General features: G+C 44.5%; 1 protein-coding gene across 1 annotated transcript; it reads right to left on the bottom strand.

Annotated features, from left to right (window-relative positions):
• Positions 1-1,025: 1,025 nt before the first annotated feature.
• On the bottom strand, positions 1,026-12,017 carry DYNLL2 (dynein light chain LC8-type 2). Its single transcript, XM_020786840.3, has 3 exons — positions 11,644-12,017; positions 4,770-4,908; positions 1,026-3,163 (listed from the first exon to the last, which is right to left on the bottom strand). Exons 2-3 carry the CDS (start codon positions 4,899-4,901, stop codon positions 3,026-3,028), a joined length of 270 nt encoding a protein of 89 aa, XP_020642499.1. The 5' UTR covers positions 4,902-4,908; positions 11,644-12,017; the 3' UTR covers positions 1,026-3,025.
• Between the last annotated feature and the right edge of the window lie 8,128 nt (positions 12,018-20,145).

The raw sequence follows: 20,145 nt of genomic DNA, 5'->3' as shown, positions 1-20,145 counted from the left end.
AGCCTGGTAGATGCCATTTATTCTGTTCTTCAGATGAAGGGTATCAAGATACGGTCCTGGGTTCCATCCTGGTCACCTCCAGGTTGGACTGGAGTAGACCCTGACCTGAACCCTGGAGAGAGGCTATTAGTGGGAGAAGTTGGATCAAAGGCTCAGGCACTGCAGAGCAGTGGATCCCAACCTTGAGTTCCCAGAATATACCTCAAGGACTGGGATTACAAAGCGCCTGAAAATTCCTCCACCCAAACTAATTTAAGAGCTACATGACATCCAGAGAGCACATATGAGACCATAGTTCACTGGTATATGTGTGCAGGTTGGTGTTTTTTAACTGTAACTCCTGGAATTCCCCAGGAATTTTGGGGGTTGTAATCCAAAAACACCAGTTTACCCTCTAATGCAGAGAATGGGCTTGCCACGCAGAAGGGCACCCCTGCCATCCCAAAGCTGGGCCGGAAAGGTAATTGCTCGCCAATATTTATTTAACTAATATGCCGCCCACACTACCCAAAGGTCTCTGGGCAACCTGCATATGGATGCAGGTCGTCGCTCCAACCATCCTTGACCAGGGTGGCAGGACGTGAAGGTCCAATAATACCTAGAGGGCCTCCCCAGGTCCTGAACTACAGCTCCCATGATCCCTCATCAGTGGGCAAGGCTGATCATATGACCTGTGGCCCTCCAAGTCTTTTGTTGGACTTCAGGCCTTGAAAGCCCCAGGAAGTGGAGCTACAGCCAAGAAGTTCTGGAAGTTGTAGGAGAAAACATCTCAAGCTCCGAGGTTCCAGACCACCAGTACACTAAATGGACCAACTGCTTACCCCTGTACATTTCCTACCACCTCATGAAAGAATCTGGAGAGTCTACAGCTCAGGGCGAGACCATAACCTCTTCATTCATACATGTAACCCCGGTGTTTCACCAATTAAAGGCATTCTGCTGGCAAAAGTGTAGCCCAGAACTCTTGAAATTCACCATGTTCTGCTCATTTCCCCACCCCACACAAAGAACCAAACCAGACAGCATTCTTAAATGTGTCAATTATTTTTTTTAATGTCATTGAAAAATAAAAAGGGCTTTTTTCTTCTTGTTCTGAGCAACTGCAGCTAGGAAGGGAACGTTATGTTTTCACACTCCATGAAGTGCGAGCATGTTCACACAGGTAGACTCATGCATGGGGGGGAAAGGAAGGAGAAAAAGAAAAACAGACATTCACCTCTTTTTTTGCGCATGAAGGGCAGAGTTCAGTATGAACTTGACCACTGGAGCACCCCAATCGGACCCCCAAGGCACCTCGCCACTTCCTCCCCCCTCAAATCTCAGTCAACATGGAATTACAACGACGACACCAACGTCAGTGTTTTGGTTTCTGATTTCACAAGATGGTTCTACTGAGATTTTGTACAAAGTTGTAGGCATACTTTGGATTTTGCACAGACACAAGAACCTATTTTGTTTGCTTTTCAGAAAAAAAAACAAAGGGAAACAGGGCATCTTCATTATTCCACAGCCAAAAAGAAACAGGAAAGAAGAAAAACCAACAAGAAAATGACCAAGCACCCTTCCCCACCAGCTCTGAAATATATAACCACACACCTACGCCCTTATGATCCAAAACCAAAGTCAGTATGAATTGGCTGATACAATATCCCAGACCCATTTCCCCCCCTCCCCACAGAGATGGGGAGACTCCAACTCTTCTCCCAAATTTAACTGGTATATGTAATTGCATAAAGCAACCAGGGTTTTGCTAAAGCCATTCCTCCGCCTTTAAGGGTGACCTTGCTGAACAACGAAAGCCATCTAACACTGTTCAGGTTCAAAACTAAAATCTGTAACTAAATGCTAAGGAAGCTGAAGAGGGACAATCCTCCAAATTTCGGGAACAGGAGTGCTCCGCATTTGCTTCTGCTGATTCTCACCTAGGAACTGGCAGAGGAAGGGAGAGACGTCAGCCATGAGAGATGGCCGTTTCTGAGTCAAGACAGACAGACTGAAAACAACAACAGAGTTTACACCAAGCCACCAATTTTGGACACGACCTTGCCCAGATAACAGTGATAAGAAGCGAGCCACGATAAGGCAACGTCAACTTGAAAAGGTGATGTGGAAAGAGGCCTAGTCATCAAGGCCTGGGCTCTTGGGCCGAGGCAATGCTCTCAAACCATTAAAGCAAGCATGAGGCAGCTTCTCTTTAAAATAATCACTCAAGGGGCTTTGGTGAGGCTTGAGGACATAGGTAGGACCTAGAGGTCCCGTTTTGGAAACATGTGGCATAGATAGATATTGTAATTTTATTTTACAACTAAATAACCAGTTTTGGGCTTCTCAATTTGTGCTGGATACAGGACTAAGGGGAGGGAGCCAACTGAGCTGAGACAACTCAGAAGGCTGCCTCAAACCACCACATTTTCCTGAAAATCATAACCATACATATAATATTAAAGGTGAGGGAGGAAGAGTATAAAAAATATTACACCTTTGGGAACCTCATTTGGTCAAATTCCCTCCCCCTCCCCCTAGGACCCCAACTCAATTTTTATCTCTGTTAGTTTTGTTTTGCGATTTTTTTTTCCAGGAACGTTAAAACCAAAAGATATATTTCATGGAATTAAAGGTTCTATTTTTATTTATTCGATCATTTCCTCTTCCCACTTAAAGGCCATTGTTGAAGCATTTTACAGTTCTCCTAGTGCAAAAGAAAAAACAGAAATTTCTTTTTTTAAAAAAACAAAGCAGGAACCCAAAAACAGAACCAAAAAGAAAAAAGAAGAAAAAAAGATAAAAGGAGGGAAGGAAAATCTGCTGCCTTTCTTCTCCCAGGCAACCAAAATGAACAAAAAAAAATTACAAACAGAATTTTAGGTGTTTTTTTTTTAAACTGCAACATATACACATTAAATATAGTATACAGTCCATGCAGTGGCACAGCCATAGTAAAGGAAGCCGAAGCTCCCTGCCTTCAGTGCATTACAGTCCATGTTCCTCGCTCGCCGTGTCCCCCGCGGTCAACTTCACCTGCCTTCTAGCCCGACTTGAAGAGGAGAATCGCCACCTGGCCCAGATAGAAGTAAATGAAGTGCTTCGTCTCGTGCGTTACATAGCTGCCGAAATTTCTGCCCACGATGCAGTGCCAAGTGGGGTTGTACTTCTTGTCAAATTCCTAAAGGACAGAGAGAAAGCCAAGGAGGAAAAGAGAAAAGAATCAGTCATATACTGTATGCTCCTCCACAGAGGGTGGATAAATCCCAGTGTGAGGTAGCAGATAGAGCAATGGTGCCAACCTTGGGTCCCCAGATGTTCTTGGACTAAAACTCCCAGAAGCCTTCACCTCTAGCTGTGCTGGCCAAGATTTCTGGGAGTTGTAGTCCAAGAATATTTGGGGACTCAAAGTTCTGAAGCACTGGGATAGAAGAACAGACTACAATTCCTTGCTGGTCCTTGACCGTAATAAAGTCATCTTATCCTAGACAACAATGCAGGGACCTGGGTTTGAATCCCTGCTTGGCCATGGAAACTCCCTCGGGGTAACATGCGTAAGACTATTCCTCAAGCATCTCACACACATCAGAAATCTTATTTAGATTGCCATAACTTGAACAAGTCCTAGCAGTGTCTAAGAAACAGAGGACTTTTACTGGAAAGGCAGACAAATAGGCTACAACTCCCATCATGCATGACCACTGGCTGTAGGCAACAATGATGGGAGTGGGAGTCCAGAAATGTCTGAAGGGCCACACACTACCAATTCCACTTTACAGAGTGCCACAACAAACGGACCCTACCCTATGGAGATTACAGTCCAGGGGAAATGAGGCAGAAGAGAAAGGGTTTCCCCATTTCAGAGACTACCCAGTTATGTTACAGCACACTATAAAAATAGGTTGGCCGAGCTTCTTCCAGCCGAGTCCAACTTCCATTTATAAACATCTTTGCAGAATACACAAGCAAGGCACCAAAACATGGCCTTTTCCAGTCTGGTCTGTGCCATCCTGCCTCTGCACGTGGGACACTGTTAAAGCCAAAATTCAGTGACATTCTGTGTTCCTTTATCTCTAACCCTATAGTTGATCATCTTAATTGGGTAACTTCAGCTCTCCAAAATCTAGTAACCGAAGAGGAGCAGCACATGACCATCCACCTGCCACCAATATTTAAAGACTGACACAAGCACGGAGATCTATTATGCTAACTTTTCATACAACCTGCCACTATCCTGATCAAAGGCTGAGGGATTTGTCGAGCTGGACCCCATAGAAGAGCGGCCCTGTACAAGCCGCTCTTCCTTCAAACGGGATGGAGAAGTCCAAAGGCCTATTTCCAGATGTCCTTGTGGGCCCGCTCCTTCCATAAGTGTCCAGAACCAGAAATAACCAGAACTCATTTCAGGTTTCAGACCCCAGTTTGATGGCAGTGGCGGCTTTTTTTTTTTTTTTTTTTTTGGCCAAAGAAACAGTGGGACAGGAATAATATAACCTGGGATCTTATGAAACATGGTAAAGCACACCTGAGTATTTATCCTCTACCCATAGAACCCTGAAAAGGTTCGCCGTAAGTCAGAATTGACTTGACGGTACCTGTTTATTGAAAAACACCTTGTAACGCATGAATCTGTCCCTACGTTTGGTCCAAGGATCAGGATTTACACCCCTGGCTCCAGGACATCCCAGAAATCTCAGATGGTGGGTTATGAGATAATGTGACAGCAGAGGACACCACCTTCTTGGTCTGATCAAGCACGACTCTCCTTATGATGCTGTTCCCAATACCTTTTTAATGTACGCTGCTATGTCCTTCTCTATGTTGTACTTTTCCATGGCCTGCGTGGCACAGTCAACTGCATCCTGCTGCATGTCCTCGGACATGTCCGCATTCTTGATCACAGCCTTCCTGTCAGACATGATGGACCTGGAAAAAAAAACAAGGCGGAGGTCAAAGGACAGAACAAGCTGACTACCGCACAGACTGGTCTTCCAAGAACGCTTCCACTCTCATGAAGTATCTAAAACAAGGTCACTCGCCACTTCTCTTTCCTAGAATTCTGCTTCTGAAGACTTCTTGGAGGTTCAGAGTGATCTCTTATATTTCTTTAAAGCAAAGCCACTGTTCCAAGAACCCTCAGTGAGAGGCAATTGGCATTTTTTCACTTTATTTATTTATTTATTTATTTTTTGGCCATAAGAATGCAGGGGGTGGATTTCCCAAGGGCCATGAAAAAGGATTTGCAGCCACATATAGCCTGGAAGCAAGGGTCACATTCTGCCAGCTTCTGATTTAGAGCCCTTGCTCTGGATCAGAGGTGAAGCAAGTGCAGGTTACATACAAACCTCCCAATTTTTTTTAACACGTCATTCAAATCCCCCACTGCCTCATAAATGAAACCGAGATTATTGCCCACAAAACATTTGCACTGAGCTTGATCATCATGGTGGTGGGAAAGGAGGCTGGCAGTCCCACGTTAAGAACCTGGCAAAGCTAGCTACGTGGGCTTCTGAGGGACATGATGCTTGCTAAATGCACACTGGGTGGGTAAAATGTGGCCCTACAGATATTGCTGGACAACAACTGTCAGCATTGCTCACCACTGATTATGGCTAATAGGAGATGTAGTCATGCAATATTTGGAAACTCCACTTTGCCTGCCCACCCCCTACTTGGGTAGATAAACTTGAGGTTGCCATTTGGTTGTAGGGCTTTAGAAACAATTGCCAGAAGCTGTAATTCTAAAGGTTTTCCATGCCCACACTTCCTTGCACAATCACCACCTACTGAAATAACTTGGCCATGGACGTCTTTCTTCATAAATAGTAGCTTAACGGGCCCCGCATAACTGTTTACCCACACACATTCATGGAGACAGAGTCTTCCTACTCAGCTGCCTTAAAAACCACCAGCGCAGGCGTGCAAAGATCTCGATCCACATATCTAGTTATTAAATCTGCAGCCTCCATAATTAAATTATAAATCGCCCAGAGAGTGCTTTAAGTACTACGGGGTGGTATATAATCAGAAAAGTTTGGTTTATGGAGAAGGCAGGATATACTAAGCTGGGCACTTCCATTTTCAAAAGGATCAAAACCATTTTTTAAGAGAGCTTAACCACATCCCATCTGGTAGCTTTTGGAACCATTTGTGAGGGGCCTAAGAGACCATCCCAACAGTAACTTCATCACGGTCACACAGCTACAATGCCAGGATCTTTCTGGAGCAAAAGCCATGACAATTCAGCTACCATTGTTGATAAAAGTTCCTAGTCCACATGTTTTACACAAGCTCTGCCAGCTGTTGGGCATTAATGCAATTCACTCTTAGTACATCAAGTGGACATCACAAAGGCTCACATGGAAATGCTTCTAATCATCATGGAGCAGTAAACATTTCAATATGGTGCTAAAAAGATCAAATATCAATTTGCAACTCAAAGAGTTCAGAGATTTGTTTGCACCACCTACAAGACCTACAAGGCTGCAGCATTCAGAATTTTTTAGGCAATCCATACCTAACATGAAATAAATTTTGCATGTGCAGCGTGGAATGTGCTTTCCACACACAAACATGCAAGTTAAAAATAAAGTTGCAAAGTTTATTTGGAATATTCCACCCACCCACCAAGGTTTTCCCACCCTGGAGAAATTTATACTCCCTTGGCCAAGATCCTCCACCTAATCCCATGCACTCTTACTCACTGGCCTTGCTCCACCTGATACATGGGGCTACAACCCCCATTATCTCCAGAACAAGCAGCCAGGCTGCCCTACAGAACTGATGAATATCCCAAGGAATTCTACATGATGTTTCTGTCATGTCCAGGATAGTAATTAAACTGGCCTTTTGCAAAGAGAACAAAAAACAGAGCCACAAGTCTCTCTAGAAGAGGAGCAGGAAAGCTATAAGCATCTGGGAGCCATTTTTACCTTCCTCACACACTAGAAGGTCAATCACCCCATTCCCCAAAAGAAACCTAGTGCTCACAATTCAAACTGTGGCCCTCAGAGACCTCCACAGGAACAATTCACACTACATACCCAGTCTGGTTGACCTCAGTTGCTAATCCACCTCCAAGAGGCACAACAGAGCTTTGAACTCTCAGACCACCACCCCCGCTCTGCAGCCAGACACTATAACCCTTCCCTCTCCTTTGTCAATCTGCGTTGCTGGGACAAAACTTTAGACCCCATCTTTTCAGGAAGACTGAACCCCCCTTCGGTGCACTGCAACCATTCAATTAGCTTTGGTGACGAGCAACAGTCATCCAACAGCAAAACGCTGTTTTGCATTCAGATGCTTCCAATCCCAACTCTCTGGTAACTGATGAAAACCAAAGGATAGCATCCAGAGGCAGTGAAGAGCAGTTCACTACCAGTCCAGAAAACACCACACTGGCTAAGATCTTCCAAAGGTTTGCAATGGTAGTCTCCTTCCTATATCACTAGCCAAAAGATGGTTGGGGCATCACCACCAGGAAAACAAGGAGGTAGCCAAGAAAGAATGGATGATAATGTTCCTTCAGCAAAACCAAAAGAGGAAAAAAATAATACCACTATTGGACCGCTAAATGTAAAAAACAGGCAGCTCCTAAATCGTGGCTATTTTTGATACTTGGTAGCCCAAGAAAGGTATTATCTACCTTTTATTTCTGAAGGTCTGGATTTATGTACAGCTAAAGCCAAGACTTGGCATGATTAAAAGTCGGAGGTTTCCTGTAAAATAAATTGGATGCAGTAAGCCATTCCCATCTCTTGGCCTTGTCCCAGAGAGGGACTGAAGGAACAGCTTTGTTGCAGGCATAAAAGCTTGCCATGTAAAAAAAAAAGAGAGAGAGGAGGGAACCACCCGTTACATAATAGCGAGGGCCAAGGTTACAATTGTCAATCCTTCCCTCTTTTTTTTTTCATTGTGATACTATATCAAGACTGATTTCCCCCCCCAATCCTCTGTATATTTAAAATATTAACATTGTTGCATTTATAGCATGGGCTGCTACATTCCCGGAAACTGATACCAAGATTTCCACCTTTGCTTCCTCCATTAAACCTGTTACAGTAAAGCCCTTGGAAACCACTGGCACTTTGGCCTCCATTTCTTTAGCGTCCAGTGTTCCCATTTCACAGATGGGCCCAAATGAGGTCTACTTTCAATGCGCTGCAATGGCCAAAAGACCCCCCCACCTCTCAAATTAGTAACACTATAGAAGAATCCCTTCCCCAATATCCTACCATATTCTTATTGGGGTTTCTTCTTCTTCTTCTTTAATAGGCCACCTAGGACTAAACAAATAGCCAACAGAAACTAGGGTAGAACTAAATGAATTGAAGGCATTTTATTTCCCAGTGAAATGCCAAGGGCAGGCAGCACATTTAACCCTATTTTGATAAGAACCCCTTCCCACGTTCACTATTTTCCACCTCAAAACAGAAACTGCTTGCATTTTACTGAAGCTGGGAAACTGCTTTATGCAGAGCCACATCATGGGAGCTGATGGGAATTGAACCTGGTGCCTTCTGCTTGCAAAGCACATTTTTTTGCCCTTCAGCTACACCCTCCTCTTCAAAATAAAACAGAGCTGGATTTGAGGCACCCTGTTGCCGTAATCCAGGAACTGCTGAACGCAAAACCCAGCAGATGACCTGGAACAGAACAAGGAAACTTGGGTGCGCCTGATGATCTGGACTCAACTCCCCGAAGGCCTAGTCACCATGACTAGTGGCAAGGGATTGTGGGTATTGTCGTTCCCCTCCCCCCCCAAAAAACCCAGGGAGGGGCAGTTTTTCCCACTCCATCCTCCACCCACAACCTAACTTTTCAGCAGCTTTTTGGACTCCAGTATGGAACCTGTTAATTCCAGCCCAATGATGAACTCAAATCAGATGGAGCATGGGGATTTAAACATCTCCTGTTGACTTCGCGAAGCTTCCACCCTTACCACTTTAGAACATAAATAACTGTATGCCAGGAAATAACCTCTTACAGGCATACACTGCTTTCATGCTGTGTTGCGGCATGCAATAGCTGCTGGAAAAGAACCAGCCTTTCTGATCCATTATAGCATAAACTTCAGAGATGACCAAAGAAAGCTCAGCTGATAGCCTCATCGCTCAAGAGAGGGAGATGTATCTTTTTTCCTCCCTGCAGTTGCACCTGAACTATCAATTTCCCTTCCACCTCCTCCTGGCTCCACACCTTATTGTCTTTCCAACAGGTTGCCTACAGTATATGATATGATCAGGCATCCGGACCATTAAAAATAGCAGCAACGTTAGGATTTTCGTTCCATCTTCCTCCCAAAGACGGGACTTTTGATGCACAGTTTATTTTGGATTAACAAAATAAGAATAACAATTGATACATATGAAGGCTGTCAAGTGTTCCAGTAAAGGGGGCATAGAGGTATGTCTGCATCACAATGGATCAACTGATTTTTTTTTAGTACTTTTGCAAAAAGAAGGATCCACAGTATGGAACTTTTAAAGATGGTTTGTTCATATTTTGAGTATTGTAATTTTCTTGTACATAGTTTCGGGGACCCTGGGAGATAGAGAAAGAAACTTACTAATACTTCAATAGAAATAAAGTCATAATCCTCTAAAGAGGATTCAATCATTGGTGTTTTTTCCCCTATACTTTGCTCTCTTCTTTGCTGTTCTGCAGTAACTGTAACCAAGAATTTTAATAAGCATGAGCTGAAATGCTAAAGGTGGCTGGAAAAGGGGGGGGGGAGGGAGAGGAAGCGGCTTCTGCAGTATTTAGTAGGCCAGCTATGGAGAGGAAGGGGATTCTAAACTCTACCAGGACACGGCAGCGTGACTAAATTTGAGGAAAGTTACTGTTCTGGACAGAGAAGCGGACACCTAGGAGGTCTATGCTGGCTCCTGGAAACTGAAGTAAATAACCAGTAACTTTTCCAACCTCTGGGCATGACTTAGCTTGTCCCTGAAGGTCAGTGTAGCCAAAAGGGGACGTGTGCGTGCCACAGGAATTTTCTCAGAAGGTAGGAAGCCTAAAATTGCACCTTCCCAACCTGTTCTACCAAAGGGGAGAAAACCCCCACTGTACATGCTTTCCCTTCTTGCTTTTGGCTAGGATGTTTCACTGCCCTCAAAAGCAATTTAAGGGGAATTACTTTGTCAGTCCCCTGCCCCCCCCAAAAAAACAACAACACAGTAGTGTGCAAGCTTTTGGAAATCCCCAGACTCCAGGCAAGGTGTTGCCAGAGGTGTGGGAAGGGGTGAGAAACAAGGGAAGGTGGGAAGATCTCAAAATCACTTGGCCCCTTTCCAGCCCCTGCTGTGTCATCCATCACAACTTTGGCTCTACATCAACTGTGGCTTCCTCTGCATTTGTCCTTAGGGCTGTTTCAACCTGGCTGAGAGGCGGCGTCCCCTTCAGCCAATCTGGTAGGAAAGGATGGCAGAAATATTTTAGGGAACCCACGCGCAGAAGTACCCCTCCCATGCACATTCCTGGATCCTGTCCAAGAGGAGCTCCACCTGCAGGCCTTCAAGGGAGGCAACCATCTCTCTTTTTTTGGGGGGGGGGGAGAGGGCCTTAGAATGGCCACCACCCCCCTTTCCCAGTACCTACTCTAGAAAGATCCACATTCCACCCCCCGACATCCATGATCAGCAGAGCAATGGGATACACAGAGGATTCAAGGAAGGAGGGACAAGGTGAAAGGAAGCCAGGACCCCAAACCATCCTTGGTGCAACACCAAGAGGCAAAAGGGTGGGGTGGGGGGGTCAGTTTTACTCCACCCTCCCTTCCAACACCTTGGAGGAACCTCTGGGACTAATCTTTCTAGAAGTGAGAGGTTGGGGGACACAAAGAAAAAAAAAGAGGAACATTTCTTCCTCCCAGTTTTCGGAAACTAAAAGGCTTTGTTATCCTCCAGCACCCCACCAAGAGTCTCTAATCTGGAAATTTCAAGCTTGACCTTGCATCGGGCAGATGGGAGCGGGGTGGAGAATAAAAGGATGATGCCTCTAAGGTTTCTATCGATACAGAAGAAAAAAAAAGGGCAGGCAGAAGTAGCGCCGGCAGCCCAGAAGGGAACATTTGAAGCCAAGAGCTTCGATTTGTATGACTGCAGAGGTGATCACGGAAGCCAAGGGGGAGAGAGAGAGCTAGCCACCGACCCCTCCCGCCTCCAGCAAGACACATACAAAAGCAGAGGTGGGGGGCAGCTGGACTTCGCCGGAGAAGGTGGCGCCCCGCTCCCTCCGGCCCACTTGAGCGCAAACGGAAAGATGGGCTGGTTTGAGAGGGTGCCGGATCTCTAGGGTGCAATCCAACCCACGCTGGCGGCCGCCATCCCGCATCCCCCAAGCGTTCCAAAGCAGGCCGGCGGAACTCAAGGGGACTCGCTTCCGAGGAGACAGGCGCGCCATCGCACGGCGCAAAGGGTAATGGGCGTGGATGAAAAAGAAACGATGAAAGGCAAAAGAGCAAGGAAATGTACCCCCATCCCCACGCTTCCCAGGGCCACAACGTTATTGCCTATTTTCACCTCTCTCCCCCCCTCATCCGCTCAACGGGATCCCTTTCATGACCCTCCCAAAAGCATCCGATTCCCCCCCTTTTTTTTTTGCAACGCCACGCGCACCTACCCCCCTCCCCGCACCCAACCACGCGCACGCCCCCCTTACCGTCACAGTGTTGGGCGAAGCCTTCAAGAAGTGAAAACGGGAGACAGAGAGAGAGAGGGGAGCAAAAATAAAATAAATGAGGGGTGCTGGGTCTTTCTGGGCCCCCCACTACAAAAAAAAAACTTCCTCGAACTAAGACGCAATGGGGCGCTCCAGCCCGCCCCGCTTTGCCGGCCTGGGCGCGCAAAGGTGGTGATGCAAAAGAGGGCTGCCGAGCCAAACGAAGCAGCAGCACCCTCCCCTCCCCGCGATCGCGTCTCCCCGGCTGGGCTGGCTTCCCCGGCGCCGATCCCCGAGGCAACCCCTCTTCCCTGCCGCTCGCTTTTCCCCCAGCAAATGCCGCCGCCTCCTCCTCGGCTCGCTGGCTGGCTGGCCGGGCTCCCCACCTTTGGGGCTGAAATAGGCGCCCCGCCCCTTGCGGTAGCCGCGCCACGCCGCGCCCCTATTGGCTGCCGCAGCGCCTCGGCCCACCGCCGCCGAGCGTTCTCCTCTCGCTCTTCTCGGCCTACATTTTGTTTCCTCCCATAATGCCACGAGGAAATTGCAGAACCCGTTTTCTTTTTTTTTTTCTTTTTTTATTCTCCTCTCTCTCTCTTTTTTTTAAAGGGGGGAAGAGGGGTGGGGCTGCACTGGAGGGAGAGAGAGAGAGAAAAAATGGCAAATGTTTTAAAAAAAGCTTGCTTGCTTTTTTTATTTTTAGAACAGGGTGCGAATAAACAAGGCGACAGATTTTGAAAAATGATGTAATTTCCTTTTTATCTTTTATTTTTCTTTTGTGTTACTATTAGGCATCGGTATTTAATCCACTCTGCCTCCCCCCACCTTTTTTAGGGGGGGGAATATCTACGTGCTCCATGAATAGCTCGCATCAACAGCCAGAACTGCAACAGGTGGTGTTTTCAGGCCCACCCATCCCTACATCTCTCCAGCTCTGGGAGGGCTTCACCTGTTGCATGGCTGCCTTTCAGGTTCATGGCTGCTCAGAAGAAAAGTGGAAAGGAAGGTGTGTGTGGGGGAAATAACAGAAAATTAAATAGAACGGTTGGCGTCTTCTGTTAGTTGATCCTTTGGGTTAGGTAACCACAGGCTGCAAGCCTATCCTTGCTTCCTCAGAAACAAGCCCAATGGTACTCAGTGGTGCTTACTTCTGAGTAGGCCATGGGTAATACTGGATTCTTAGTTTCCTTGAATAGCCAACAGTTGTAGCAAATAATATGGTCTGATCATGTGCTGATGCAAGGTGCATTAAGGACTGGAGTTGTTATGTGTTTCCTTCTATTTTGAAGCTGGGACTTTAAATTAAAGTCTGCATTGGTAGGGCTTGTGTTACGCCTGCTTTCTCTTCCTCAGGCAAAATATTAGGATATGCAATATTAATGAACATTTATTTTTAAAGTTGAAATAGATAGATAGGGAGGGAGATCTATTGACAGCTTGTCCTTTTCAAAGTGGTGGCTGTGTTACTCCGTGCAGGCGGATCAGATGAGAAACGAAACAAAAGCGAAAAAGCTAAAGACAAAGAGGTTGTGGCACCTGAAAAAGGCTAACTGCTACATTTTAATATGAGCTTTCCTGGATCAGGGCCACTTCCTCAGACCTAACAGAGGGACAACATGGGAAACATTTATACATGGCCTCAAGATAAAGAGACAGTGGATGGATAGTAAACACAAGTTCTAAATTGTGTGAGGTATGATAGTATTTCACACCTAGCAATGATTTAAGACCTCTGTCTGATATTCAGTTGTTTGAAGCTTTGTTCTGTAAAAAGCAACAATGGTTAGTGGGTAAAGGAAACCCAGGCTAGAGATAAAAACAACAGAAACATAATTGTGGCATTACACATATGACCATGAATTAAGAATAACCCTGACCTTTAGAGAAAGCTTTTTCTCTAAAAAGCTTTTTCTCTAAAAGTGGCAGGGGATAGTTAGAAAGGAACCTGGGCTAGTGAAAATAACAGCAGATAGACACATAATTATTGCTGTATTTTACATCTGGTAATGGCTTGACATTCGTTTCTCTCCCTGGTGCAATAAGCAAGCTGGAGAGATAAAAAAAGCAGAGAAATAATAGATTATTTAAGGTTAGCTTGGCTCAAGTGCATCATTTCTATCTTTTGAGATCCAAGAGGCGCTAGGCCATATGATTCAAAGATGAACTGGATCATATCATGACCAGGGACCCAGACAGTATGATCTGTTGTGCTACTTAAGAAGCATTTATTAGGAAGCTCTAAGGGCATCAAACACAGTAAGAAAGAAAATTGACATTAAACATACTACGCATCCCTATAAATATATTTAAACCAACAGCTGAACATCGCTGATTCACTTACTCAACAGGGGTGTCAGAATACTTCCTCAACACAGAGAAAGCTGAAAATGGCTACACTCGTAACCTAATTCATATTATTTACTTGATGGAGGGGGGAAACGGAAGATGGTATGAAACTCAAGATGTGAAACCTAGGCTTCGACAACTCCTCACTCTGGCACGTGCAACAAGCTGAGACAAAGCTAGGATGGAAATTTAAATAGGATTTATTCTTTTAGTTTTCTGTGTAGCAGCTTTGATTTGGGAAACAACTCAGCAGAATTTTCAGCCACAATAAACAATCTATACTTGACAAGTTATACATGCATAAGAGAACTTAGGAAAAGTTATATATATGTTAGAGAGAGAAAGATTCTAGAATTTACTAGCCCACATGGTCTGCCTCCCCAGAAACTAACCCACATGGACTGTCAAATTGCAGTCCAATTAGGAATTGTAGTCCAAATAGCACCCCACTCACACTAAGCCCTGTTGCATCCCATGCACTGCTGTTTTCTAAAAATTACGTCCAAGGCAGGCATGAGTGCAGATTTTAGTTTTGGACTACAGCTCGCAGAATTCTCTAGACAGCATGGCTACCGACTGCGTGAACCATGGAATTCTGGGAACTGTAGTTCAGAATTCTGCAATCCTCTAGTAGGGATGGTCAAGGAGCAGCCCTCAAGAGGATGTTGGATTTCCAAGTCCCATCAGCCCTAGCCATCGCAGTCAATGACAGGGAATGCTGGGAGTCGAAGTCCGGTGACACTATTAAGTTGCCTGCCTTTGTTGAAAGTGTTGGAGTTTTTACAACATCGCATGCTGCCTTTGGTTACAGCAACTGAGAAGGACTTTTCTTGTCTGTGCAGGAGTGACTGTCACTCTGTCTAGCATTAACCAGTTGATTATTCCCACCTCTGAATTCACAGAGTGCTGAGTGTTTCTTTCCCTCTCTTTGGAAGGCAATTGTTTTGTTTGTTTTTGATTTGTTAACAACTATAAGTACCATACTGAAAGTTTTTTTTTTATTCTTTTCCCTACAAATGTTTCAGAATGAGTTATCGAGACACTAACTGTCTGTTAATGAGAAAGGGGTGGACTGTCTGGGGAACTTGTGTACATTCTCTTTGATAAGTCTCTGTATTTCTGTTATATAGCAAAGAGGAATTTTCATCAGAAATTGAAAACTCTGGAACAGAAAGGTGCTATGTCTCTAATCTGTTCCAGCAATAGGCAACCCCATTCTTTCACGTGAACTGGCTCAAACTGGCCTGTGCAACTAGTGACCCATGAATCATGTAAGGGGAGCCTTGCGGCTCTCCAGATGGTTCTGGAACTCCCAGACTCCCATATCAATGGACTGCACTGACTGGGAGTTGTACTTTTCTGGAGGTATAGCCCAGAAAGACCTGGGGAACACTGACTGACCACCCATTTCCGCATTAAACTAAAATGCAGCGTACAAAACCACAAATAAGAAACCTCTTGTTCTAGCTCAGGCTAGACCAGTAAAAACCAGGCAGTTTTTCAGACTTCTGCCAGGCCACCCCCACATATAGATGTTAATCTGCATTCAGCTTGTCATGAAATTCTGTTCTCACAGCAGTTTTTCATTGGCCATGGCAGGATTCCTGCGCACGGATGCAACACTCTGAAATAACCAAAGCAACCCCAGTGCTTTAGTAGCTGACCACTCCTCCTAATCTCCCAGTTTTTTTTGTCTTGCTACGTACTTGGTTTTAGCAGTACACCTCATCAAAATGTTGTTAATACTATCAGATGCTAAAATTGTTATTCTGCAGAGATCAGCTCCCTCCCAAGAGTTTCTATAAATTCATTTTTCTGGGGTGTGGCATTTTCGTGGGCATCAGAATGCATTTTGGCTTCATGATGCACACATATAGGAACACCGGCAGACCCAGTGTTCTTGGGCAGTTGCCAAGGCTCCAGCATCTTGGCTGAAATTTCTACTGATGACTCCTTTTCCCTGCTACCACTATTTGTTGTTTTTCACACACACGTGCGCGCGCGCGCGTGCACGCCAATGGTTCAAATCACTGCTGACTGCCAGGTAATAGCACTTTAATTTCCTCCAAGTGGAGCTTCATTGTGGGGCACTGTGGGAAATCAAAATGGCTGCCCACCCACTAGGGCATTGTGGTCTGCCATTTTCATTTCCCACAATACCTTCAGTCTGACTTCATTCTGGAGCACCACGAGAAATGAACATGTGGATCGCAGTGTGTTAGGGCAATAGTCGCGTTAGGTTCCAAAAATGCCCAATAGACAGAGTCCTCGTGGGAAAATTAAGTGGTGTTACTTAATGCCTAGCACTCATTCAGAATGTCCCTGAAGTTTGTTATTTAGATCTTTGCAATGCCCAGAAAAGTAATTTGTTATTTTTCCTGTTGTAAAACATTTCTTTTTGTTTTTCACTACATTAATTCCCACAATTATCTTGTTGCTACTTTGGGTGTGTATGTTTAATTTAGGATTGGTAAGAAAGTGACTCACAAGTTTAAAAAATCTACCCAAAATGCTATTTGTTACACTGTACACAAATGTGGATAGAAGACTGCAGAAGAAGAGTAAGTTATGTGAGGCTTTTTGCTCTAATTAAACCCTCTGGGTAATTTGGCTTTCCATTTGCTCTCTCAGGTAAAGGTAAAGGTTCCCCTTGACATTTAGTCTAGTCGTGTCCGACTCTAGGCCGCGGTGCTCATCCCCGTTTCCAAGCCATAGAGCCAGCATATGTCGTAGACAGTTTCCGTGGTCACGTGGCTAGATACCGTGGTAGTACCTATTTATCTACTTGCATTTACATGCTTTCAAGCTGCTAGGTTGGCAGGAGCTGGGACAAATGACGGCAGCTCACTCCGTTGCGTGGATTTGATCTTATGACTGCTTGTCTTCTGACCTTGCAGCACAGAGGCTTCTGCGGTTTAACCTGCAGCACCACCACATCCTTGCTCTCTCAAAATACACCTAATTTTAAATTTGAAAAGAAAGAGCTTCAATAAAATAAATATCAAAAAGAGGAAACTTGAACTTGGATTCTTCCTCTACTGTTATGTATGTGGATGTGTTGTTGCTTTTTTAAATGTATGAATTACAACAGCTCTGAGTGTACACACAGTATTTGCAACTTTTCGTATAGTAGTTCCTCGTCTTCTTCATTGCAGAACTGGAAGTGGATGAAATAGGAAAAAAAAGAGACTAAAAGTTACTTAATTTATATGTTGAGACCAAACGAAATAGGAAGCCCGTTTATACACCCTCCCTATCCAGGAGAATCCAACGGATAGTCAATTGTAGGCTAGAAGATGCTTCAGTGAGAAGCGGTAGAGCTGGTCCTACCGCTGGGCACCTTGGGCAATCCCTCAGGAGGAGGTCAGTATTTGCAACTTCTTAGCTCTTCGTTCTAAACTCTTGAGATGTCTCCCTGCATCAGGGACAACCTTTAACTTCACCTCTTCCAAAACTTCTAAAATAATTGTCTCTGGTTTGATGGAGGAGTGTATCCTACAGCAAACACTGACACCTGTTTCAGATTAGTCGTGCATGGGATGGAACGGGTGCCTGCTTGTCCTTTGCCTCAGGCAGAAAAATGTCTTGGGCTTCTCCTGAGTAGTTATTTCTCTGTCACCTCCTTTTGAAGCATCTTTGAAAACCTGCAAAACCTCTTTAACCTGGACAAACAAATCTATAATAGCCACAGCACAAAGATACATTTGCCATGCCATTTCCATTGATGAGAACCAGGAGAAATTCCTCATATGTTTGCATATAGGTAATTAAAGCAGTCCACTCATTCATTATTATTAATCTGCACAGAACCTGATGGCCAACAAACCCAGTGCTCTGAACATAAAGAAGCAAGAATTGTTTGAGAGTCCTCCATCCTTCCAGAGTAACAGTCCATGGAAAACGGTGCATCTGAACCCCAATATTAATCTGCTCTATTCCCTGTACAGGATAAATGTTTCCTTCAAAAAGATCAAGTTTACTTCCTTCCTGCCTTTATCAAACAGGGAGCTCACCACCATCCTACAGAGAAACGTCACTTTTTTGGCTCCTCTGTTTGAAATGCCATCACAGATTAAGAGAGCAGTGCAGAAGTCCTGTGTCAGTCACAGATCAAGAGTGAGCCAGTGCCAGCCAAAGTCCCTGTGTCCAGATTTTCCATCAGTTTAATTGGCCTCTCTGGAAGGGCAGTCCCGTGCTTTCCTTTAACTTAATTCACTGCCAGCATTAATTCTCAGCGTGGTGTATTTCTGGAAGGCCAGATCCACCAGGATGCAGAATATTCAACAGAATAGGAATCATAAGCAGAACAGTAATACATGACAACGTACTGTTACATCAGATGAAGTGGGATGATGAAGGCCATGGAAGCTTACACCACCCACCAAAATCTTGTTCAGTTTTAAGTTGCCACACAGACTCTGTGTGTTTTTTTTAAACTGATTTAGCTATTCACTAGAAGCAGAAGCAGAAATTAAACATAGCTATAATAACTGCTAACAGCATGATAGGTATTGGAGAGACGTAATTCAGACAGACGTTTGCCTTTGAGAAATCAGACTTCAAAGGAGCCTGGACTTAAGTTTGGAAGAAGAATCTCTCACACACGTGCATTTCTGTGCACACGGATAGCTAATTTGCAAATTAAGAGAGGTGAAGAAACTGTACACTCAGGTTGCTTTCCACATTGAAGGAATTCCCTCTTCTATAGGCAGATTATCTGTAACATCATCCTTCATCAATGGGCACCATATACTGGTCTATGTTCCACACAAGATTCAAGAAAGCAGTGAGAGTCAGCAAGGATGGAACCAGGCATGAATAGCAATGGAACCCAAAACAGCATATAAGAAGGTGAAGTAAAGAGAAATCTTTCCTCTTACTCTCTTACTCTAGTTGCACAACCCAGATTCAGGCATGGGGGAACATGCAGTCCTCTAGATGTTGCTAGATCGCAGTTCTGATAATCTATTCCTAAACCAGCACAGCTAAGGGCTGATGGGAGTTGTAGCCTAATAACATCTGTATGGATATACATCTCCCTGTTGTTACATGTCATTAGGTTACTTCTGAATGACAGTGATCCTAGCAGGGTTTTAAAGGTATGAGAAATGTTCAGCAGATGGTTTTACCAGCTCCACACAAACACCCAGTGACTTTCCATGGCTGAGTGAGAATCTCAAGCTAGATCTTCTGATTCCTATGCCAGAACTCTACCTACTAGACTGAGCCTGTTCTCCCCACCCTTCCCTAATTTGTTAGTGCTTATTTTACTTCTTTCTAGACTTAAAAGAATAAGATAAACAAAATGAAATAAGAAAAAGGAAGAATATTCCCAAATCTCTTGAAGATAATCATATACCAGTAACTATTTAAAGCTGATTGTAAATGGCGGTGGGAGTTTGCACTTCTTCCTAAACTCCTTATTTGTTTACATGGTAAAACTCAGCTAATCCATTTCAGAGGCACCTCCAAGAACTCTGGGTTGAAGCTAAGGGTTTTATAAATTAAATTTATAAATTAAATTTATAAATTAAATCAACTTTATGTTGAATGCACCTCCAAGCAGCCTCGTGGCGCAGTGGTTAAAACGCTGTACTGCAGCTAAAACTGTGCTCACGACCTGGGGTTCAAATCCCAGGTAGCCGGCTCAAGGTTGACTCAGCCTTCCATCCTTCCGAGGTCGGTAAAATGAGTACCCAGCTTGCTGGGGGGGGCAATGTGTAGCCTGTATAATTAAAAAATTGTAAACTGCCCGGAGAGTGCTTGTAGCGCTATGGGGCGGTATATAAGTCCAATAAATAAATAAATAAAATATAAATAAATAAATTAGCTTCTCTCTTTCCGGCTTTTGCATTATGAGAGTGTTCAAGGATCTGAGGCTTCCACCCCCCTTGCACACATCAACTCTAAGATGAAATACATATCTCCACTTTGGATTTATCTAATTCGGCGAGCTTTATCAACATCCGACTTAAGAGTCTTCACATGTCTCAATTTTGTGCTGTTGGAGAAAGGATACAGAAAAGAGCTGCTGGACAGCATGTCAGGTCCTGGTAAGAAATTAAACATTTCCACCAGTAATTTGGACTCAAAAGTCTGAGGAAACGCAGCATTTCTATAACCAGCTGGAATCTGGGACAGCATTGGCTGTGTTTACAG

The sequence above is a fragment of the Pogona vitticeps genome, chromosome 7, assembly GCF_051106095.1.
Source record: "Pogona vitticeps strain Pit_001003342236 chromosome 7, PviZW2.1, whole genome shotgun sequence".
In the NCBI taxonomy this organism is placed as follows: domain Eukaryota; kingdom Metazoa; phylum Chordata; class Lepidosauria; order Squamata; family Agamidae; genus Pogona; species Pogona vitticeps.
This window is presented reverse-complemented; position numbering and strand designations above follow the sequence as displayed.